Source organism: Numenius arquata, chromosome 3, assembly GCF_964106895.1.
Source record: "Numenius arquata chromosome 3, bNumArq3.hap1.1, whole genome shotgun sequence".
Lineage (NCBI taxonomy): Eukaryota > Metazoa > Chordata > Aves > Charadriiformes > Scolopacidae > Numenius > Numenius arquata.
Window position 1 is genome coordinate 53,853,379 of NC_133578.1, and position 24,713 is coordinate 53,878,091.

Sequence of the window (24,713 nt, forward strand, 5' to 3'; positions counted from 1 at the left end):
GTCGAACGACTTACCTGGCTTGCTTTCCTTTGGATCAAGGGAAGCTAATTTATCAAATACAGTGTAATTTATCCCTACCTTCATTATAATGTAATTAATTTGGTTTAGTTTTATATAGCATTTTTCTTAAAACATCAGCTGAAGGTAATCAATATGAAGCTTATTTTAGCCAGTTTTCATTAAAGATAGCCACTCATGATAACTGGGAGAGATTACGTTATCAGATCACTAATCCTCCAAATAAAGCAGCAGCTTTCTTGACCATGCTTTGAACCAAAAAAAAAATGTAACATGCTGTTTGAAGGTGGTCCCTTATGTAATTCCAGTTGAAACTTTTATTTTGAGAAGCTCCTGTATGTTCATCTTCAGAGCTGTTTGATCCATGTTGTGCCACATCCATGTGCACAGCTCGTAGGGAAGGAGCAGCACAGGGGAGAGGGTCAGGAGCTGGGGTTGTGGTGGGGAGGGCAACCTCTGTAGAAAATCAGGTGTCAGCCTTTCTACTAGTCATGGAGTAATTGTTCTATTTTAGTATACCTGATACTATGCAGTTTCAGCTTGATGCTTTCCCTGTACATTTGTGGGGTTTTTTTAAGAACAGATACATGTTAGATGGTTCTTCTCAGGAATATGAATGCATGTTAATTGTTATAGTGAGTGGAAGTGTCTTACAGCAGATATGGATGCTCACAGGAGATTGCCTTACCAAGGCTCTGCTTCATTTTCTCTTGTTCTGCGGTTGATAGGGGGTTAGCCAGCTGCTGCAAAACTGGATGAAATTCCTAACAATATAGTTCAAGTTGTGGATGCCCCATCCCTGGAAATGTTCAAAGCTGAGTTGGATGGGGCTTTGAGCAACCTCATGTAATGGAAGATGTACCTGCCCATGGCAGGGGGTTTGGAACTAGATGATCTTTAAGGTCCCTTCCAACTCTAACCATTCTATGATCTATGAAATTCTCTTTTAGTGGTTCTGCTCAGTATATCCACCTAGTTTATAAATGCAGCCCTGATCTGTATTTGTCTTCAGAAGAAAGTGTCCCCTTGGTTCCCTTGCCCAGTCCAATGCTGCACTGCAAGCCCTGGGGAGCCGCCACGAGAGTCTAAGACAGAGGGAGGGCAGGAGAGAAAATCTTTCCTTCTTGCCTTGGCCCCACCTGGCTCGGAAGTTGGCTGGCGCTGCAGGCAGGGTGCTGTGTGTCCCCCCAGCCCAACCTGTCTGTCGTCTTTGGCTGGGGAGTCAGGCGGGCTTGCTTTGGTGATGAACCAGTTCCTTCTCCATGGTGGAAGGAGGGGAGTCATGCCTGAAGGGCAGCATACCAGACAGAAGACTGTTCCTGAAGCCACATCGCCTGCACAAGCCGCCCTATCTCTGATTTCACTCAACTGCTTTTACAGTAGAAGTTACTTCAGATGGGATAAAACATCACTTTAATAAGCTCATTTCTTATCTTTGTATGCATCAAAGAGGATATGAACACCAAGCCTTTGTAGCAAGAATTCAGTTAAGACAGGATCTGAGTGCTGAATCCAACAATTTGCTCTTGTAGACCAGTGAGGTGAGTGGATGTTAGACTAGTTGGCACCTGGAAACAGCAATAAAGTCATCTTTGTCGTTTTACTGTTTGGGGATCTGGGATACCAAGAGGTATCTCACAAGGATGTACCTGGTCTCTCAATGCTTTCTGTGTTTGCTGTCTCTGTCTGAGAAGACTACACCAGTGGAAAGAGTAGCAGTGATATCATTTTACCCTTTTCAGCTGTAGAGATTACGGCTTCTGGCCTAATTTTACCCAGTTTTGGATTTACCGCTGCTTTTCCTGCCAGAGGACAAGCTGATCCCTTAGCTCTGTACTTCCAGCCGCCACCAGGAAGTAGTCACCTGAATAAATGAAGTTGTGATTGTTTTCATGGACTGGAGAAAGAAGTCGGCACGTGCAGCATGTTCTGCTGGTTAATGCAGAGTTCGCATTGATGTGCAGTTCAGTTTTCATTTTGCATCATTAGAACCAATTTTGAGCAGAAGATCTTCTCTGTCAGCACCCGAAGTAGTATAAAGATGATGATTTGGGGTTTCTTGTTTGTTTGTTGGGGTTTTTTAATACACTTGTTTAAAGGGTGATTCTTTCGTGTTGCGTGCACAGCCTTCATATCCTGTTGTAATGAAACTGTGAGTCCTGGTACAGAGGTGTTTCATTTAAGCATACCTAAAACTTATTTGAGCTCTACTTTCCTTAAGTAAGAGTCTAGCAAGCCTGGGATAGGAATGTGCTACCACTATTATTCATCTCAGTTCTAGAGGATCCAGGATTTCTCTTCATTTAAAGCAGTTTATGACCATCTTCTGAAATAGGTTGCATGTGTTTGTGTGAGGGAGGGAAGCTCCTTCAGCTAAATGCTACCAGAGCACACAATTTTAGAAAGATCAAATGGATTTCAGATCTACCAGTGGCCGTTTTTCCCCCTGTGGGGAGCTTTGGTGAGATGTCACCAATAGTCTGCTGGCTGCAGGTGGCAAACAGAAGTGTCCACTGAGAGATTCGTGGACCTTGTTGTTCAATGAATAAGTCCCTATTGAGTAATAGACTATGCATTCAAGAATTGAAAATGCTTATTCCTTAAGCTGTGAAGTTTGATTCCTCCTCACCTTTGACACATTTCAGTTGCCATACGTAACCTTTGCTAGTAATATTTAATTGGTGCTTAATGTAACTTTAATAATATAGTTGTTTAATATGTAGTTTTCCTGTTTATGCAAAAGGAATGTAATTGATTGAGGCAGTTTATTGCCAATTCTTGCTACTAATGGCAAAAATATCTTAATTTAAATGATTTCACGTTAGCTGATTCTGGGTTCCTCACATGGAGTTATTTTGTTGAAATCCACGGACTGGAAAGGAATCAATATGGGGCTTTTGAAACTGGTGGAGATTTGCAGTGCTCCCACTACGATTGATTACAGCTGCTTTTGTAGGGCTTTAAAAAGAACAATCTGTATTAAAAACATCATTCTTTGGTATGAGCTCGAACAGCTCCAAATAGGTTTCCATGGGGGCTGCCCTGCAATTTGACCACTTCAAGGGATTGCAGTAATCACCAGTGGGCCAGGGCAGCGAGGCAGAGGAAAGGCTATTAGGTGGGGAGTTATTGGCATGCATGCCAAAGAGGTTACCCTGGCAGCTTTAATCATTCATCCACATTCTCGAGAGGAGGGAGGAAAATATAAGTGTTAGTTCTTCTGATTGATTAGGAAAAAGGATCAGTAAGGCATGAAAGAGGAGGGGAGGTGTGTGTGGAAGAGCCAGCGCACATTAGATTTAAAAGCAGTGACTGGGTCAGGTACCTGTAGTTTTGACCTCTATACCAAAAGCTACCTGCAGCTCTCGTTGCTGTCAGGCTTGGGACTGGTGATTCAAAGACAGGCTAACCTCTTCATTCAGCATTTTCAAAGGAGCACATTTAGCTTTTTGGTCACGGCTGTGCCTTAAATTTAACCTGTCTGCACATGGACTGATGTGTCCTTAAAAAACTGATTAGCATTTTGAGCTGTGACAACAATTTGCATGGTGGTTTTGATCCTATTTTTGGTGAAACCGATGGGTGCTTTTTGGAAAACGTGCAGAAAATTGCTATGCTAATTGAGATAAATCAATCCGTGATGCAGATTGCTGGCTGCTGGCTTCTGATGCTGTTTTGCCTGCACATTGCCCTTTAATATTTCAGTCTGGAGTGGTGCTTCGGAAGCTGATTCAGCTGTAGCCCTTCTAAAATAGCTTCCCTGTTGTATCATGCCTACGTCAAAGGCAGAGTTGAAGAATAAACTGTTCTTTGCACCAATTGATGGCTTGGCATGAAAGATGAGAGGGCTTTGAGTCTTTTAATTTTGGGGTTCCCGGAGAAACTTTGGTATTAAACTCAAGCTTTTACATGGGAAACAAGAATTACTGTGTACTGTACCCTAACTGCTAAGAGGTCTTGAAGTTATCAAGGTAAAGAAGACAACTAAAATGCAGTATTCAATTTTGGGTTTCACATAAAAGGAGAGAAAGGCCGCTTGGTGTGGAGTCAGGGAATGTGATATACTGTCAAATCAGGGGGTTCACATAAACAGCATAGCAGTGCTGCTTGCTTGGGTTGGTGTATCAGATTTGCCCTGCCCCTCTATCATTCCTAAGTGTAACCATTTTTGAGTTGGGGTAAGTTTATGTGGTCATTGGGTTAGAAAGGTCCCTTGGTCCTGACCTGTAGCCTGTGTGGAGGTGATCTGATCTCAGATCTCCCCAGCTGTAGATCTGGGGAAGGACCAATGGGGCTGGTCTGCTCTCGAGCAAGGGATGGGGCCCTCTTGAGCGTGGGGTTTCATCATGAATTGCTGTAGAACCACACAAAAATTTCATTGCTGGAGAAAAAGTAAGACGCTGCAGTTTCATATCCTGTGATCCAGGTAGCTTTTGCTTGCTGAGTTGTGAGGTGAAACTGTGGGACGACTTCTGAGGAGACTCTGCCCAGGTGAGGAACTGCTCTTCACTGGGATGGCACAGATCCACAGAGGTAAAGGTTTGTTGTTCCAGAACATTCTGCTTAACTGTATGAAGATGTAGGTGTCACCTACAGGGTGGACGGTGAAGGCATCTTTTGTTGGGGCAGACCCAACTATGGTTTCACTCAACTAGCAGCCCTTTAATACTACTTCTTGTGGGCTTGAGCCTAGTTGGATAGCCGAGGAGGCCTGTTGGGTAACCAATGAGGATCTCTTTTTGTTCATTTACCAAATATCTATTGAGGTTGGAGAGCATGAGCAAGTTGTTTGATCTGTCCTTCATCACATATTGTGCTTTTGGTACTTGTGCATAAGGATAGAAAGCTCTACCTGATCTTGCTGCCATGCTTGCTACCTCCCTCCTGCATTATCATACAGCAACCTCTGTCCCACCCTGGGCAACACAGTTTCTGGACAAGGGATTAGACTAATAGACTGAAGTTTAGCCTCTGTGTACGTCTAGTACATAAATGATGCAAAACTGGAAATCAGACTCTGAAAAGACATGGAAAGATAGAAGCTTATTCCATTGGAATTTACCTCAAACAGGCAAGAGCTTTAAAGGACGTTTTATCTTTCTCCTCAAGGCAGGACAAGCCTCAGCTCCAAAACTGTAAGCAGGCCAAAGACCCACTACGCAGATCTGTGAGCCTTTATAATGGGAAGAAAAACATTTTCAATTAAGCTTGAACAAGTTCTCCAGTTATCTTTTTAAGTTCTGTTATCACATAATGTACCGTACAGCATGTAATTACACATTAGGGAATATTTCTAAAGGCACAGATGACTGTTAGAAAACAGGCACACGAATTTCTGTGACTTCATGAAGAGTGTGAACTTAAATCTATCAACTGCAGCACAGTAATTTCTTTGGTGCGTGGCTGTAAGTGAACAGTAGCTGACATGTCGGTGGCTTGTTGGTGTCTCCTTACCCCCGGGGACTCTTTGCCTTGGAGCGTTTCCCTGTGAGTACCGTGGATGCGGTGTATTTTCTTTAGTCCGAGCCATGACATAGGCTGCTGAAATGCCTGACACCGGCAAGAGTTGTTCTATTAATGCTGTCCCTGTCGAATACGCCTCTGTTTTGGTAATTAGTCTGGCGTAACAGACTGCGCGTCTTAAAAGCCAGCATATTTTGACTCTTGGCTCTGACATGAGGCAATCTCTGTAAATCAGCTCTTTTGGTAGACTCCTCTATTGTTGAATGCTAGCAGTGGTCGAAGCAGTTTGCCGTGCCTGTGTTTATTTTGGGCTCTCCGCCTTTCCTCAGCAGCCACGAGCGGTCAAACCCATTCTTTTATCTGTCGTGAGAGATTGGAGGCCTAAAGCTATAGTTTTGTGCAGCATCAGGAAGTTCTTCTGCATGAGGTACAAGGAGCGTGAATAATCTTTCTGGCATGTGCTCCAGCCGGGGTAGTGGCTCTGTGCTGCACCAGACAGGGGCTCAGCCTGCCGTGCCGCCGCCGGCACCGGCCCCAGGGGCAAACTCCCAACTTAACAACGCTTGTAGGGACACCTGTACGGAGCCGATTTCCTCTTCCACCCTTACCTGAAGAAGGGCAGCAAAGGTCTTCTAAGATGTTTTTAAAAATACCTTTGGAAACGAGCCCTGCAGACTGAGTCACGGCAATCAAAGCTTGTTATTTAATTGGCTGAAGTGGTGGGGGGAGGCGGTGGCTTTCACAAATTTGGCCCAGGCAGTTCCCATCGCAAGGCTGATTTTCACATGGGGCATGTGGATGAGCTGGGGGACTGACACAGAAAGGCAGAAGCCGTGGGGAGTGCTTGGAGGGTTTTAAGCCATTCTGAAGTAAAACTGGGAGATGGTAACTGTGTCAAAATGATTCGGGGGTAATGAGCAATGCAGATGTTGGCTTCTGTGTTGAAAGCCTTGCTCTCAAACTTGCAAAATTCAATCTGGGGCCGGTTGTTATGGAAAGAATATTTTTGCTGTGATCACAGTTACCCAGACGGTGGTGTGGGGCAGCTTTCCTGCAGCCAGTACCCACTCCACTGACAGCACTGCTGTGCAGGCAGTAGTGTCTCCAAGGAAGAAAATGGGGAGTCCTTAGAATGTTGTGCTTAAATTACATCACTAATTATTAGCATATTATGTCTCAAAAAAATCTCACAACTGCCCACCACCATACCTTTTACCCCTTCTTCTGCTGAAATAGCCCCACCACTGTTGGCACAGTGCAATGAAGTGGGGTTTGCTGGGAAGAGTTTGGCCTGCGAGTCCTTGAAAGTGGCCACCACCACCTTGAAAGGAAATAGTGGGGACTACTTCTTTCCTTCCCTTTTCATCTGTGCCCAGCTGTAGTATCACTGAAAGGAAAAAATGGTATCTGTAATAAGACAATTAGTGGTAAACACGCCTTGTAACATAAAATCCTACTTCAAAATTACATGTTTGTAGCAGGGTATACACAGGCAATGTAGGGATGCACAGGCTGAAGGACAGTGATGAGCACTGCCAGAGCCGGCAGAGACTCATCTTTGGGAACCAGTAACACAATGGGAAATGGAAGATGAATGCTTTTCTGGTTAAACATTTATCTGGGAAAACCTAGTGCTTTGAGGTGTAAATCTGATTTTCAAACTTTGTGCTGTAGAGTTGTGTTTTTTTGTTTGTTTGTTTAAAATCATGACTCTCGTTCCTGGACAAGGTTAATGAAGTCTTGATGGGACAGTCTCACCGGTGAAATAGCTTTCCTGGTGTGATGAGGGGAAGCAAAGAAATAGTGAACAATGATAGCAAGAGGATTGCCAGCTTTGGGGTCGGCAATGCTGAGGTCTGTTAGGACTAACTCCTGTTGGGTGGCAGATCAGAGTTGTTTTTGCAGGAAGCCTAGGGGAAAATACAGCTTCTCCTTCACACAACTGCCTTTTCTCCTGCCTTCAGTGGAAGTCTCTGCAATGGCCCTTGGGCTTTAGATGAATGCGTTCAGGTAGTTAGCGTTCCAAAAATGTAGTGTATATGAAGAATGCATCACTTCAGTGAACTCAGACTCAGCAGCTGAACATGCTTTTATACAAGCACTAATAGAACAGCACGAACTGTTAATAGAAGAGGAAGATCTGTTTTCTTTCTCCTTCTTACGTGTAAGATCTCCACCTAATCAACAGCTGTAACACTTGCAAATTTTCAGAGCCTTCTGGCTTAGATATTTGGGATATAACATCACTTTAAAAATATTAGTCTCTGGTTCTGTGCATACTAAACGGGTTACATCTAAAAGACTTCCATCTGGGGAAAAAGGGAGGCAATGTACCATTAATAACCCAGCTGCAAACCTCAAATTCTCTGTCCCATACATATACCCAAAAAGGCAGAGAACAGAAATTTGAGTGCATCTGTAAGTAATAAAATGTTTCCTTCCATATGTCAGTTACTCGTTGCTCTTCCGTCTGAGTTTCAAACAGCCACGACAGCCATGGTAGACATTACTTCTTCACTGCTCCTCACACCAGCTTTCTTGGCTTCATCCACATGGCAGGAAGGTCTTTAATGTCTTGCTCTGAAATCATCCCCATGTGATGGGAGGACTGACTGTAATAGCAACACTGGAAAAGGGAATGGCTATTACAGGGCACTCTGTACTTTTTTTTTTTTTTAATGAAGTGCGCCATCCTTTCCCAACCCTCCTATTTTCGAAAGATTGTTTTCAATTTTTTTGCCATTTGTAATTTTGATGAATGATTTATGCCTTTCATGAGATGACGAGTCAGAAAAAGCTTTTTTGCTTTGTTTCCTCTCTCATTTAGTGTCAGAATGAGGGGGTTTTATATATATATCCTGGATAATCTGAATTTATTAAATTAAAAATAATTTAAAATGTTAAGTTTTAGTAAAACAGACTTTTGAAATTTCAAATTCAATATATAACTGCTATGGGAATATCTTTTATCTGCTACTTAATGGGTGCTAATCTACACAACATCCATGAGATTTAGATTTATGCCAGTGTAGTCAATAACCAGACAGGAATCAGTGATCATTGGCATGTAGCATGTGAAGTATTTAGGTCACAGGATTTTGCGGCATTATATTCTTGGAATAAAAACGTAAGTGGGATAACAATGATGGATGAGAATGCAATCTCTGTCAAGAGGTAACGAGCGGTTTTTGTGGCTTCAGGGCCAGATTAAAGGACCGATAACAGAGACATCCTTGCCTGGTGTTCCTGCCGTTTTTAATAGATTTGAAAATAAGGCTGTTACATAGAAGTGACATGGGGGACCTCATTTCAATTGTTAGCCATAGGAAATAGTCCTTTAAATATTAACAGCTTGCAAATAGATTTATGGAGTTACAATTTGCAAACTTTTTTCTTTTTCCTCCTAAGCATATTGAAGTGCTAGTACAGACCTTTCTCTGTCAAAGCCTACTGAAAACAAACTTGTTTTTCCAACTTATCTTTTGTGAACACCCTGGAAGTAGTCCATGGGCCCCCATGGATTCCCATCTGACAAGTGAGAAAACATTTCTAGAGCAAATATTAAATGAAATTTATTTTTACATAGCATAAAATTGCGGAGCATGGCTTCAGTGCTTGATATTCACTTAAGCACCATGAAGTATTCTTTTATTTTCACTAACTGTCTCTCATTTTGTTAAGCTTAATCTTCACAGAATTATTTTTAACGGCTGTGCATTTTTTGTTAACTGTTGGGCTCTTCTTTTTATTCTTGAATGAAGGCAGTTTTCATTCCAACTGGCCTAAGGCAGCTACGTGCTTCTGAGCAACTGGGAAAGGAGGTGCAAGCTGTGGGTGTAGAAGGGGTGCCCCTACCCAAAGTCTACTAGCCAGCTTGCAAAGAGAGCCTGTCTGGGGACAGTGCAATGCATTTATCTATGCAAATGCCTGGGGATTTTTAAGCTAGAGTATGCTCCTTTATGCCTTTGGTTTGAGAGAGTGTTCGTGTCCTACCCGAGTTCCACTGGACGAGAATCATTCATACTGGAAATGGGCTGAAGCAAGGGGCTCTGGCCAAAGAAGCTTCAGAGCATCTTCTTCAGATGGAGCTTGGTGTCTGATCTGAATGCATTTGGGGTTCACTGTACCATATATTTCTCCCTATAATAAATATTGTACTGGATCGGTAAGACTGTGGGGAATAGTTTTGTCATTCTGATGGAGTTGTGCCATCCATAATACTAGATATTAAATAATGTTTCACATTGTATCCTTTGCATCCCCCGAATAAAATACAATGGATTCTCAAATTGGTGCTGAAAACTGCACAGACTTTTCTTCCATTTCTGTTCCTCTGTTTTCAGCTGGTTTAAATATTGAGAATATCTCAGCATAGCTAGAAATGAAAGCTTTTGGCTGCTGAAAAGCCATAATTCATCAAAAGAAAGGGAGTAAATATGATGGTGGGGAGCCTGGCTGACCAGGCACTTGCAGCTTGGGCTGGATTGGGTTAGCTGCTCAGCTGTCTTACAAAAATCTTTATTGAATCTTTAGAAGAACTGTCAGAGATCATTTCTGTATTCTCTTGACTCCCGTGAGGCTGGAAAGAGCAAGAAAACAGGGTTATTTGTTTTGGAGGGGGGGATGGTGTTTTGGGTTTTCGTTTGGTTTTTGAATTCTACTGAGTTTTCTTCTGATATGGACAGAATCGGGAAACGGCCCAGGGAATAAATTGGTGAGTTCATGTTTTTATTCAGCACTAAAAGTTCTGGGCATGGATGTGTGATGCTTCGTTTCTCATGCAGACTGGTTTTCATTCACTAACAATTGCAAACTCAGGCTGTTTCTCAGCTGTTGCCAAACGCTATTGGCAATTTCCATTGTTAGGAAATTTCTCCAGGTAGGTCTTCGAATTTTTTTCCCAGCTTGGCGTTTGGTAACATTTGCTGCCTCTGATATCTTTGAATATTGTATGCCTTTTATATACTCATGGTCAGCCACCTGCATTTCCTTTTAAATATGTTTTGTTTTTTCCTGCCTGATACTGAGGAGTGGGCTGTTTTGTAGCACAATTGTGGCTGAAAGTAAAATGGGGCGAAGTGGCTTGGTCCATTGTGGCAGCCTGATCAACAGCAGGATATTTGTCCCACAACAGGGAGTTGTTTTCCTATACGGAAACAGTCTCAGCTGCGTCTTAATTACAATACCACCTATACACCTACCAAGCCACTTCAAGCCTTCCTTTGGAGACATCTTTTAAAGGAATTAAGTCATTTGATGGAATTAAGTCATTTGATGGTGACCAGACATCGTCTTGAATTTCTTCTTTGGACTGCAGCCAGTTCCAGGCAGACCGTGTGAACTAGCAGAAGCAGATGAGAGCAGGCCTTTTGTAAACCTATCTTAAAAACAGCTTTTTTTTTTCTCCCACACATCCCACAGGTAAAAGCTACTGCAGGAAGAGTATACTTTGACCAAATATAGAATCATGTTGGTTTTCTTTTCTTCTTTAGAAGAAAAAACAGGTAATACTACTTTAGTTCAGAGCTGTTCAGAAAAGTGTTAGGTACCCCCAGTGCAAAGGTCTTTTACACTGAAATACTCTAATAATCAGGATAGCCTTCTGCTTTCCATGAAGAATCATTTTTTTTAATTTTGGGTCAAATTGAAGTGCAGTTTTCTGCTGTGCAGAAGCTTAGAAGCTTGGAACAGGAATCCATTGCCAAAAGCCTCCTGAAAAAAGTCACAAACATCTTCAACAATATTTTTTAGACCTCTGGGAAAAAAGTTATCTCAAAAAATCAGATGTGGGTCTTTGCATACAGGAGTTACCCCTTTCACAGTTTGGTACCCCTTTAGGAAAGCTACAGTGAATGTTGGGTAGAATAAAATGGGCAATCAATGCCATGCAGTAAAAAGTAAGGTGGAAACCCTTTCAGGGGTTTGGGCAGGAGGTTTGGGCAATTACATGATATAAAGAAAAGACTCAGTTTGGTATAGTGTGGCTTTTTGACTTAAAACTGCATTTGCAACTTTCCTACTTTTTCCAACAAGTTGTGGCAAATGGCTGCGCACACAAAGGCTGGTAAAAGTAATAGTAGTAATAGTGGCAAGTTATCTTCTCAGTCATCAGGGATACATGGCTCCCATAAGGAAGTTTATGCTCTGTTGAGAAAGCTCAAGCTGCTGTGGAGGAAGACAATTTCTAGTCTTTCAAAGCCTGAATTGTCGATCTAAAAGGATGGCTGATAGCTTGTTCTATTATGAGCTCATTTTAGTAAAATCCTTTTTTAGTGGGGAAATACTTGCAGACATTAAAATGTGGTGAAAGTCAAAAGAAGCCAACTTTTTAGCGTGGTGAAGCTACAGCTAAATTTTAGGTCATCTTGCCTGACCAGAATTTTGGAGATAAGCTCTCTGATCCAGCTGGAAATGTCATAATCCTTAATCACCAGCACTATCTTGGAAACATTTGTATTCTGGAGTCCCAGTTGTTCTGATTTATAAAGAGTTTTGTGAGTATTGGCTCGATGTACATCTGAGGTGGTTTTTGATATGTGCTCTTGTTGCTTGCCATTTGAGATCAAATGACAGACTTCACGTGACAGCCTATAGACTTATATATTGGAGATGTTGACAGAGGGCTTCAATCCTGGGATTTGCTTCTTTCAGTTACAGAAGCTATGCAGAGTATATTGCAAATCCTATTTATTCATTCATGCATTTAATGGGATGAAATGTGATTTGAAGGGGGCTTGCTTCCTAAAGATTGTGTGGTGTCTTAGTTTTCATTGTGCAGCCTTGGTTTGTTTTTTTTTATGCTATAATTTTACAAATTTATTTTAACATCTTAGATGAATGAGTTGCATAAACTGAAGATATAAACTGCTCAAGGTGCCATCATCAACTTCAGAAATAGGAGTGAAGATTAGGAGGCTGCTATGCTGGAGAACTGTTATCTTTTTAACCATTCCCTCTTATCTGTTTTCCAGAGAGCAGATTTGACCTCTGATAAAGATTTATACCTTGACAACAGCTCTGTTGAAGAAGCATCAGGCGTCTATCCAATTGATGATGATGATTATTCTTCTGGGTCAGGTTCAGGTGAGACAACATGTCACAATTTGATTTTTAAAAGTGTGAGAAGTAATGCAATTATGTGAGGAAAAGCTGTGCAGTTTTCCTTTATAAGCTGAAGATGGTACTTCTAGTGAGTTCCATGAGTGCTTGGCGCTCTGTTTACAGAGCACTGAGCATCCCTGCGGGCTGAGTTTTAAATATTAACTTTCTGCTCTTTCCTCTTACTCCTTAGTTGCATCATTTCACTGTGGTATTGCCTCTCTTCTGTCCCTCTGGTTTTTGTGTAGATCTCTCTGGAGTTTAGAAATAAGGATTAGAGAAGGCTTAGTTCTCCCATAGCATAATGCTTATTTAGTAGTCTGTAAGAAAACATAGCAGCAGCAAACTTGTTTTCTCTTATATGCATTCAGTTGTTGTAAATATGGTGTCCACTTCTTTTGTTGTTGTTCTTTTAAATTTGTAAGTCTAGATACTGCCAAAACTATGACAGTTTTCTCTGAGGTAATTACATCCATATAGTGAATAAAGAAATTCATAAGCATAACATACTGAGTTCTCAGACTTAAACACTCATTAGAGGCATGTCGCTAGCTCATCATTTTTCAAAAACCTGTCGGTGAAACCTCATTAATCATTTCTCTTAGCCTCTTTGTGGAGTGTCTTCTAGACTAGCTGGGAGGCTCCAGCCATTAAAAGTTAAGTGCAGGATTTTATGGTAGTTCTGGAAGAGAAATTTTATTCTTGTGAGCATTTGCTGAGCTGTTGTGGAAATCCCATTTGTTTTCCAAGTGTGTTACTTATTTGTTTGTTATTGCACTTTTTGTAATCTGTCTTTTGATGTTTGTATATACTTGTGAATTTTTAAAGGGTGAGTGCTTCTTGTGGAACTTTGTTACTTTGTAAGCCACAGCTGAGATTTTTCGCATGGTTTTTTGTTTTTCCTTTCCTTTGGAGGTTCAAAGATGCGTTGAAATTGAGTCTGTAGAGGATTGATGGTGCTGCCAGGTGAATCCAGGCCCATCGGTCATTGGCACCTGGGTAATACCCTGTATTTCAGAGGCTTAATTGGACATCCTTGCTGTAGACTTCTTTGAGGGGAAATTTAACGTTTCATTTGAAAAATAAAAATAAAAAAAAAATTAACAAGTCAGTGATTTCATCCAGTTTCCTGTCTGAGGAAAAGTGTGATCTCTGAGGAAATTGCCCTTTCAGTCAGCATCCCAGTTTGTCATGACTTCACATGCTGGTGACGTTGTAAGCTTCAGGAAAAGAGATAGGTTGAGAATAAGTAGCGGTATGGAGAATGGCCTGTTTTGGGTTTATTTCATCTCTCTTTGTGGAGACTGGCTGTTTCAAATAAGGATGACTCAAAATGCAGTCCTGCTTTTGAAGTGGAAAAGGCTGTAGAAGAACTGGCTTCAGATTTTATTAACCCATCTCAGTGGTAAAGGTGGAGCCAGGACAGAAAGTACTCTGGACTTCAACAGTAACACCTTGGCTTTCTCGCCTCTCTTTTCCTGTGTTCAGCCGTGAACCATGGGTGGAAAATGGAGTACATAACACACACTCATGCTACCTCCCTCTGCCAATCTCTTTCTTTCCTGCAAGAAAGCAGGAAAAGTCTTGTTGTAGACTGGAGTTAACTGGATGCCACTCTAGAGAGCTTATGTGACAGTATCAAAATCTAATTCTTTTGAACAAAGGAAGAAGTCTAAGTTCAAATAATCATCTAAGCAGTCTGTGAGCCCAGTTCTATTCACTTAAGGGGAAAAAAAAACCTCAAGGGAAGCAAATTAGCATACTCTTTAACCTGCTCACCCTATCCTTACATCTATCTCCATTTTATGAAGTAGAAAGTGTGCTGCAGATGTACCAATGATCAATTTTCTTCACATTACGTTGAATACATCTGTCTTTACTTGATGCAGGAAGGCTTTGTAGTGTTCCTAGCAGGCAGAGCTTTCCCACTCAAGAGTGGTTTTCTTGCTATGTAATTCCACTGCAACAAAACAGATCCAAGATGACAACATGCTGACTCCTTTCTTTGGTATGAAAATTGTTAGCTGCCACCAGGCCTATGGAGATAAACAGGCATTGTCAGCACCACCGTTAATGCCCTTGCAGGTCTGTAAGCAGCATTAACATGGACAAATGTCACTGTAAGCATGACACATTTCTAACTAGAAATTGGCTGAGGGCTTTTTCTAAGGAGAAAAAAAGGTGAGGGCGTTCTGTCTTTTTTTCCTATCATCGCCTTCATGTACATTCAGCTACTGAGGTTCATCTGCCCAAACGTTCAGTATGAATCCTTTGGTCAACAGTTTCTGAAGGGGCCATGCCTGCTTCCTGTTTGTCCTGTACGCACATCAGAAAGTCCATAGTGAATTCATTAGTCCATTGTTTCCTTCTTGCAGTCTCCATCTCTGACGAGATGCCTCAGTCTGGCATCACTCTGCTTAGTGTAGGCGTTTGTATATCGCATAATAATAAAAGAGTAAAAATAAGTTTTCCTGCCTATCTACAACTTGAAATGCTTTTATAACTACTGTTCCTTTTTCCTCTAGCATAAAAGATCTTAACTGAGCCCTGGTCTGCACAGGTACCTGGAATTAGCTGCTAAACAGCATGACTACCCTTATGTTAAGGAAAGCCACCATCTCTATTAGATTTATCTATACGTTCTTTGGAAAAATGATTCTTGTGTCTTGTTACTCCTGGTATACAAGTCTATGCAATATATATCAGAATCTGATGCAGACTTTCCTTCCCCTTCATCTCTTCCCCAACCTAATATTTCTCAGCAGCTTGAGTTGAGGTTAGCTCAGGATGAACTAGGTCTAGACTGATGTTGTGACTGGGGACTGTTCTTGGAGGAAGGTTGTGGTAGTGGGACTGGAGCTTTTCCAAGAAATACAAGAGCAGATCTGCTTTGGCTCTTGACCTAATGGGAAGTTACACTCCAAGGCCAGAAAGCAGTTTAGGAGTCCAGTGGCAGCGTGGCGTGGGGCTGGGTGACGGGCGGTGGCGTGGCCTGAGGACCCGTGGCTCTGGATGGGGGAGGCACGGGCGCTCTCCCGGGTGCTGAACAGGAGCTGCCACGGGGGCCATGGCTGACGCTGGGTGATCCTGGCCCTGGTGGCAGTGTGCCCGGCAGGCACTCCAGGTGGGGCAACACACCCTCTCCTGGTGTGCTTCCCCTCCCCTGGTGCAAGCAACACAGCAAGTATTATTCATTTTTCTACTTTTTATGGCCCTGCTCAGATGTGCCTTTCATATTGGCTTGGAGCAAGAGATTCTTCTGTCCACCTGCTACACCAGCCCCAAGCATTCTTTGTGACATTGACTACCTGGTTCTCCAGGTCCTTTAGCATAAAAACCTACTGTGATAGCATTTGAAAGTGGATTTTTGTTGTGCTTGACAGAGTCTTCAGTATAGTTCAGTATAGTTAAACTCTTCCTTTTATTTTCTTCAAGTTTTTCGGGGTATTTTTCCCTTCCTCAGGTAAGAATTACCAGAGACACAGCATCCTTCCACTGTCCCCATGTATTTCAGCTGCAGTTCCCTGATAGGGCAGTAGTATTGTGTTTACAGTGTCATCTCTTGTTGTCTAATGCTGTGTTGATTACGGGTTGTGTTCGGGGCTTTTCATGTGAATGGGAGCAGCTAAAAATATGTCATTCTGGTATGTACCACATTGATGATAGAGATAGAAGGTGTAAAAGAGATGGTGGATATGTGTGTTCCCACCTTATGACAAGTTTGCTTGTGGTGGTAGTACTCCCAGAATGCGATGTGCAACAGCAAGCAAACATGATCCCAAAACATAGATTGAAATGATTGGATTTGTTTGGTCGGAAGAGTTAATCACCGGCTGCTTTGCAAGTAAGAGTGCTAACTACTGTGGGCTTTTTAGTAGTGTATAATGATTTAAGCTGTCACAGTCTTGATTTCCTGACAAGTTTCCTCAAGCGCCAGGAGTGTGAAAGAGTATTTGCATTCCTGTTGTGCAAGGGACAGCTAACAGACATGTCACTAAGGGGTATATTACATATTTCCAATACTACAGCACAATTTAGGCTATTTTGACTACTATGAACATAACAGTTGTCCTGAAGAGGTTGCGGTGGATAAAAGACAGTGCATGGTGGTTGAGAGCTCTCAACTCTTTACCACAGAGACGGCTATGGGTTCAATTGCCACAGGGTTTCTGCGGTGCCCTCACTAAAAGAGCGGTATATATTTGTAGAGGGACTCAAAGCAGTTAATACCCAGCACTGTCACCCAAGCTGGCCAAATCCAGAAACCTAAAAAGACAGTGTTATTTTCAAGGACAAAGTAAGCTCTTGTACTCCAATCATTTGACAGCATTCCTCTTAACTTCCAACTAGGTTGTTATCCTCATGACACTCTGTAGGCTTTTCCTTTCCAATCCTATTTGGATTCAAGAATAGGATGGGAGTAGTTCGGGGTTTTTTTTGGTTTTTTTTTTTTTTTTTTTTTTTTACCCTTTTAGGGAACATGATACTATGTAAAATGCTATTGCTATGTTCTGGAGAGCGTTAGAGAGGTTTTTTAGTCACTCAATCTTATTTATGGGTAATTCTGAGAATACTACTGTCAGTTTAGCAAGAGAAATGCTTTCTCCTTGTTTAGACCTACTCCATGCCAAGATAGAGACCTGTCTAGATAAAGCTAATTAGAAAACAGGGATGTGTATGAGTGGGTACCTGAGTCAGGCCTAAGCAGTAGGTGCTGTGATGTTTTGGGGAGGGTCAGGATTCCTCTGAGGCTCCTGACGCTGTTCGGAAGAGGAGTTGGATACCTTTGGTGCAAATCTAGTGACTAGTCCAGGAGTTAGATTAGTCATCCATTTGTTGAGAGACTGGAGATCTGCGTCCTTGGTAGCCAGAGAGGTTCAGACCCGTAACACTCACCCTTTTATCTGGCAGACACAACTATTGCCTGAAGTGCAGGTGGCATTTAAGGATTTGGAGGAGCATTTCTGATTAAATGGGATTTACCATTTCATAAAAAGAAGAAAATAAAGTTCTGTATTCTCAAAGGGTGTTTTATCAGATATCTAATCTGCTCATCAATTTTAATTTCCTTGACTCTGAAAGTCTTGTGTAATTTGGAGGAACTTTGGAAGGTAAAGCAGGCTGAGCTATCCATTGGGCCCTTATTTCTCAAAGAAAACTCTTGAGGCAAAGCCAGAAAAATTTTCCTGTTGGATGCCTTTCCTCACCTCTGTTTTAAAGCAGGATGTTGGTTTTTTGATCTTTGAGTAGCGTTTTGGGAAAATACCTCATTCTTGTTGTGAGGTCTTTATTCTGGAGTTTGCACTGTAATTTTGGTATCTCTAAAGGTTTTTCCAGTATTATTCTGTGCCGGTAGCTTTAATGTAGCATTTTTTTAATTATTCCAAATTTTCTTTTCCACAGTACAGAAATTGTTTTAGTTATTGTTTTGTTAATGCCCTTTCTTTCAATGCCAAATGTATATAATTGTGGATTGTGAGTTCAAAACTTGGTTACTGTGCTCATGTTTTCAGCCTGTTTTCTTTCTCTACAAAAATAAGATAAAAAGTCAGTTTGGAATGAGCGAGTCATACTATTCTGTTGTAAGAGGATATATTTTTATTTGTTAGGAATTACTACTATGCACATTTGCTGGATTTATTACCCAATAGTTACTTGGGTAACCGATGTCTGTAATGAGCAGAACACATTGAGATTCCTAAGGAGTGGTCCAAGAATAGGTTGATTCTTTTCCTCTTTCAGGCTTTGCAATAATTTAGTCTCTTGTCTGTATCTTCTTCCTTCCAGTATCACTAAAGGATATTTATTAGACATGCCCATTATCTTATTATTCTAAAGGAGCCTTCGTACTCCAGCAGGGCTTTGAATGTGGAGGAAATTAAATTTAAGGTCATTGTTAGGGAGTTTTATGTCCTCTCGCTCTTTATTTCAAAATAAAAAGGCTTCTGAATTATGTGGAGTTTAAAAACATGTGAATTCCTAGTGACTGGAACATAAAGTAATAGTAGTCTTCCTGTAGATATAAAATACTTGGGTTTTTATGTTTGAGAGTTTAACAGATTTGCTGTAGGGGAGAGATTTTGCTGTTGAAGCAGCGTGTTACGGGGAAAAACTGTTCACTTCATGTCGTTTAAGTCAAGTCAGGATAAGGAAGTTTATTGATTGATTTATTTATTATATGCAATTAACTGAAAATCATTGAACTAGACTTTTGGGCTTAATATCAGCAATGCAACAGATAACCACAGTACCAGCCACTTAAAATGGTAACATGCAACTACAAATTTCCAACCTCCTCTTCTGCAACTGATCCCAACGTGTGTCACAGGCACACACAGATTTCTGTGCACCCCCAATTTCCTGGTTGCTGCTTAATCCAGCTGATGGCCCCCCTTCCTCTTTCATGAGGTCACTTGGGGCAAATATCCCCCTGACAGTTTAGGTCACACTGTTTGCACTTGCATCTTTATCTTAGCAGGCATTGTCATCTAGGCCATTTGCCTAGGGAGGGCTGCGCAAGCACCCCAAGGTTGATGTCATAATAAAAAATGTAACCGGTTTGGAAGAATTTCACAGGTCAACGAAATGTCACCTTTTTTGTCTCCAGGTGCTGAAGAAGATGAGGATAATGCTGTGATAACAACATCCAGAATACTTCCAAAGTTGCCGACAACTAGTGATGCATCTAGGGCAGAGACCACTACGGTGAAAATGCAGACCAAGGTGCCTGCACAAACAAAGGTGCGTGGCTGCAGAGCAACACCGTTTACAATGATTTCACTGTACCCCATTGATGGCTTGATGTTACCTTTGTTTGATTTATATGGATTAAAAAGCCCCCGCAAGCTTTACTTAATGCTGCCGCAGCCTGTTAAATGAATACAGAGCTGCTCAGTTTCATTCCTACTAGAAAGTCTGCGTAAGGATGTCTGGATTTCACAGGAAAGAAGAGAGTGATGCAGAAAACAGTATCTCATGATACCTTTGAGTTCGAGCTGTACATTTTTTTACATCTCTCAAAGAGTTATTCAAAAATTCTACGTGAAACTTCCCTTCCCAAAGGAGAATGTTGTGTGGTTTGGCTGTAGGTTGAACCCTTGCCAGGTTCCGTTTACTATTTCAGTATTGCCTTCTACCACCATAAGCAATATTGTCTAAGTTACCCTCAAAGATGTTCTGAATATAACATACTTGATGCGTTAGTTTGAGCATGGTTATTTCATTCAGAGGCTGTTATTCTGATAAACACAGGCAATATTTAACAGCTGTTTGCTAAATATGCTTTTGGGGGTTTTAAGCTTGTGGATAGTGTTTTTCATTCCGACACCGTGATGACAAATAGATCCAGTTACAATGTCTAGCACAGCTTTCTGCGGTCAAAAAGCTTCCCATGTGTTGTGTTTGTGGGTATGGTGGAGTATACGTATGGAGCCACAGCTTGGTGTCTGCCGGTGACAGGCAGTGACCGTGCCGACTTACAGTGCGCCCTGTCTCTGAGCAATGCTCTGTTTCCCTTTTTGTGCTACAGTCACCTGAAGAAATCGATAAAGAAGAAAGGCCTGGCATAGATACCAAGAAAAAGAGTGATGAGCCAGGAGATGACACCGATGTGTTCACCGAAAAGCATTCAGAAAACCTCTTCCAGAGGACAGAAGTTCTGGCAGGTGAGTCATTGTTTGCCAAAGTCTATCTCCCCGGAAACACCACAGAAAACAGAGGGGATCTGTATAGAATAATGAAAACTCCGCATTTGTGTTGTCTTGGTAGATTCTTAAAGACATTCATAGGGGGTAGCCAGTGGTTGATTTAGTGAGAATGAGACGGGCATCTTCTGGAGTTATTTAATAGCGAAGTCTTGCTAATTGCTTTGACACCCGCAAGCTGAAAACTGCCTGCTGAATATCTGGAGCTTCCACAGCTCAGAAAGGCAGTTTGGATTGTTGCTCGCAGTGCAGAAATGTATTTCTCACCTACGTTCCCAAGAGTGCGTTGCTCTCTGGTCCATCTAGTGCAGATGGACACTGCCTGTGAGGAGGTTATTGCAGTGATGAGTGGATGGGTGGATGGAGAGGGATGGATAAACGCCGTCCTTAGGATACAGAGGATACAGCCGTTCCTACAGCCCCATGAAATGTTCTCATCGATAGGAAATTCATTTCAGTCTAGAGTCAGAGTGAAAATTGATGGAGAAGAGGGAAAACCGATTTCTTAACTAGTGTAACAAAATAGTTCTTTTAGGGCTGAAAATGTTAACAGTTGAGAAATGAGTGAGTTTGAAAGAAACTGAAATGTTGTTATTGCACATGAAGACAACTTTATGCTCTGGCAGTATGGGTGGCTTTCTTAATTGAGGTTTTGGGAAATTTTTAATAACTTTTTTAGAACTGTGGGTTGGTGGATTGCTCACTTGCAGGTGGAATGTCCTTTTAAATGATTGCCTTATAAACACAAACAGGCTTTCCGAGAATATATTTCAGGATACCAATAATTAAGACAGTTGCATAATGGGAGCCCTTTTCTGTGATTTGAAAACAATCACAAACGCTTTGTGTGAGATGAAAAGAAACACGGTGCTAAACTTATTTTTTTCTTGCATATTGTGAATCTCTTCTTTCTTTGGTTACAGCTGTTATTGCTGGTGGAGTTATCGGTTTTCTTTTCGCAATCTTCCTTATCCTGCTGCTGGTATATCGCATGAGAAAGAAGGATGAAGGCAGTTATGACCTTGGTGAACGTAAACCATCCTGTGCTGCCTATCAAAAGGCACCTACTAAGGAGTTTTATGCATAAAATTCCTATTTAGTGTCTCTATTTATGAGATCACTGAACTTTTTTAAATAAAGCTTTTGCATAGAATAATGAAGATTTTTTTTTTTTCATTAAAGAGCCATTATGGCACCTTTATGATAAAATCCCATTGTATTTAAAACTTTTCATGTATTCCTTTAAAAATGTAAAAATTAAAACTTAACATTTGCAGTGTTCTGTGAATAACAGTGGCAAAGCATTATTTTATAAAACCATTGATGTTCACTGAATCATTTTTAAAACTTTATGCATAAATATAAAATAATGAAAATGATTGTTTTATCCTATGGTTCAATGAAAGTTGTTTAATTTTTGTCGGCATGTCTCAGATTGATCTTACAAGTTAGTTTTTATTTCATTAATTTATCTGTTTCCAAAAAATGCCTTTTTGTAGTTGTCATGGTGCAATTTGTCTTCAGATAATTCAGATAACAGTAACTTTTAGTGTAAATGTAATTTTTCAGCTATGTAAACTTTAACCTCCACTTTGTATAAATTTAAGTGTCAGAATATCAATTTTACACTTTGCATTGTTTCTCAGCGTACCTGTAGCTTCAGTGAGATTTGTAACAGCAAATTAATGTGTAAAATTGGATTATTACTACAAACTGTATAGTCGTATTCTTACTAAACAAGTCTCCTGTAAGGAAGATTTGGAGTAAGCTACTGACAAACCTAAGCAAACCCAAAGACTCTAACAGTATTTTGAGAAGTTGCTGCAGATTTCTATGGCCACTGTATTTGTTAATTATTTGCAATTTGAAGGTACAAGTAGGGGTTTAAATTTTTGTTCTTTAAAAATGCATTTAAGTTGTAAACGTCTTTTAAAGCCTTTGAAGTGCCTATGATTATATGTAACTCGTCGCAGACTGGTGTTAATGAGTATATAACAGTAAAAGAAAATGTTGGTATTTTATAAGCACAGACAATTCTAATGGTAACTTTTGTAGTCTTACATGGATAGACATAATTGTAATTTGGGAACATAAACACTACTGAATAAATCATGTGGCCTAATACTGAGAATTCCATTGTGATATACTTTTGTACGCTTTTCATTTTATGTCTACTTGCTTATGTTTTGATGTTACAGAGTACATCTAGTAGATCTTAGAAATCCAGACCAAAAAAAAAAAAGGCGGCTGTTGATTGGGCTGATCCTTGGACCAGATCTATTGCTGAGAAAAGTGGGAATGTTTAAGTCTTGCATCTGGTGTATGAGTTATGAGTCATTCGACCTTTGCATTATATTTAATGGCAGTATTGATACAGACCTGTTCTTCCTGCAAATGTTGTTTTCCATACTGTAAAATTCAAAGGAGTACCTGGTTTCATTTATTGTGTATATCGGTTTTTGATTTGTTGTTCTGGTTTGTTTTTTCCCCGGCCTTTTGGAGAATTTTGATCTATTCTGCTTGGACTCCAGCAGAAGAATTGAGACAAGTGGAGTATCTTCATAAGAGAAGAAAGAAATATTCCGAGTAGAAGAGAAAAGGCTCTGTTGCTTAGACCACAGATAGGTGTTGGATAGAGGGGCACGTGGAGAAGACGATAGTCTGCCTCCTTATATTATGCTTTGTAACAGACAAATGGCTTCGTCTTCTGCTCTGTTAACCTCCTCATTTTTTACTTTTGAGATTTCCAAAATATAGGTGTTCAGGACATCAAGCTGAACTGCTTCTCAGAAATGGCAATGTATTGTAAATAAGATCTGGTAGCTCTTCAGATAAGAGTTGCGTAACTTGTATTTGTTGCTGTCCCAGGTTCAGTGGTCATTTAGGAACAAACAAACGCTCTCCTGTGCTAAAATATTTAATATATTGCTTTTTAAATTACTTATACTTACTGGCAAGTTTTTCAAAGCCATACAAGTTCAACAAGTAAAAACAGGGTAAGAATTTAACAGGTATATCTTATTGTGCAATATTTAGTGAAATTCAATTAGTAAAATAACTGCTTGAAATAACTGTGCCAAGAAAAGAAAATTTTTGGCAAATGCTGTGCCACTGCTGTAAAATAAAGCATTTGTTAAAGTGCCAAAATAAAGTCTACCATGCCTAAACTAATACTTTATTTGTATAGTCTGACATCCAGTTTTTTGAAGCCCACTTTGCTTAAGGTAGTAGATCTGAATTTTCTTGACGGGTTCAATGAATATCGCTGTAAGTATAGCTGTAAATATTAAACACCAGATAAATTGTCTCCTCCTTCTTCATAAGCAAATTGGTATTAAGAAGCTGTTTTCTTTTTATTTATAAATGTTGGACTCTGCCTGTATACAGAACGCACAGGACACTTTATGCAACATAGATATCTGTTGTAACTATGTAGGCTACCAAATATGATGCTTGTTGGGTTCCTTCTGCATCTGCTTACAAGCAGAAGCAATGGTAAAGTTCCAGCTCTGCTTCACCACTTGCCTTTTTTTTCCCCTACACATCCATTATCTGCTCTGTTGTGTGCAGAAGAGGTTTAATGCTTCAGCTATGTACACAGACTTAAAGTAATGCATTCCTCCCGCCCTCCCTAACAAAAACTCGAGACTTTACCATGCAATAGGCATGAGAGTAGCATTTATCATTTCACGATCTCTTTGCCATTCTCTTTTCGGTGCCAAGCCATGCTATTAGGGAAAAATTCTAACAGAGCTATTGCCTCGATTGTAAACGTGGGTTTGTTTTTCGTCAGGCTGAACACCAGGCTGATGCAGACACCCAGCTTCCAGCAACACTGCTCAGAAGAAACGGGCTGCTGATGCGCATCTCTTACTCTGAGGCTTCCTAGCACAAGCTGGTCTTTGGTTTTGCTACCCTTTTGTTCTCCCCTTCCTGGATGTGTTTCTAGCCATACTCCGGCTGCTTGTGGATGTTGCTGGGCAGCTGGGAGTCCCGGTGCCAGGCTGTGGATGCTGTGCCACGTTGCCTGCAGCTAGCAGTGGCATCTGTACCTCTGGGACGGCTTTTCCTAAAGACCCTTGGCTCTTCTCCGCTGTAGCAGCTCTGAAATTCCTCAGCAACCTGATCTGGCACTTCCTTGTGATTGATAGGCCCTAGTGTTTATCAAAAAGCCATTTTGCTTTGATTTATTCTGGGTTATAAATGGTTACTACCTCTTAGATTCTTTACAAATGAAGCCTGATGCAAGTAGCTTAAAGCTTATGTTAAAGTAGTCTCTCACCTTTGCTTTATTCATGGAAAAATAACTTCTGAAGTTGAGTTCCTTGTTCCTCTTTTAAAAGTGAATTGTAGCGCATGTTTACAGGCTGTGTTGCTAGTTTTTTCTTCGCTTTGAGCATTGCACTTCATTAAAATAGGATAAATTAAAAC

The 24,713-nt window shown here is 40.9% G+C and overlaps 1 protein-coding gene across 1 annotated transcript in view; it reads left to right on the forward strand.

Moving 5' to 3' along the window:
* SDC2 (syndecan 2) overlaps positions 1-23,459 on the forward strand; it is a 60,630-nt gene extending 37,171 nt beyond the window's left edge. The window contains exons 2-5 of the mRNA XM_074145280.1: positions 12,453-12,564; positions 19,187-19,320; positions 20,108-20,243; positions 21,206-23,459. Of these exons, the coding sequence (XP_074001381.1) occupies positions 12,453-12,564; positions 19,187-19,320; positions 20,108-20,243; positions 21,206-21,369 (546 nt within the window). The 3' untranslated portion in view covers positions 21,370-23,459. The remainder of the gene's footprint in view (positions 1-12,452; positions 12,565-19,186; positions 19,321-20,107; positions 20,244-21,205) is intronic.
* The last annotated feature ends 1,254 nt before the right edge of the window (positions 23,460-24,713 follow it).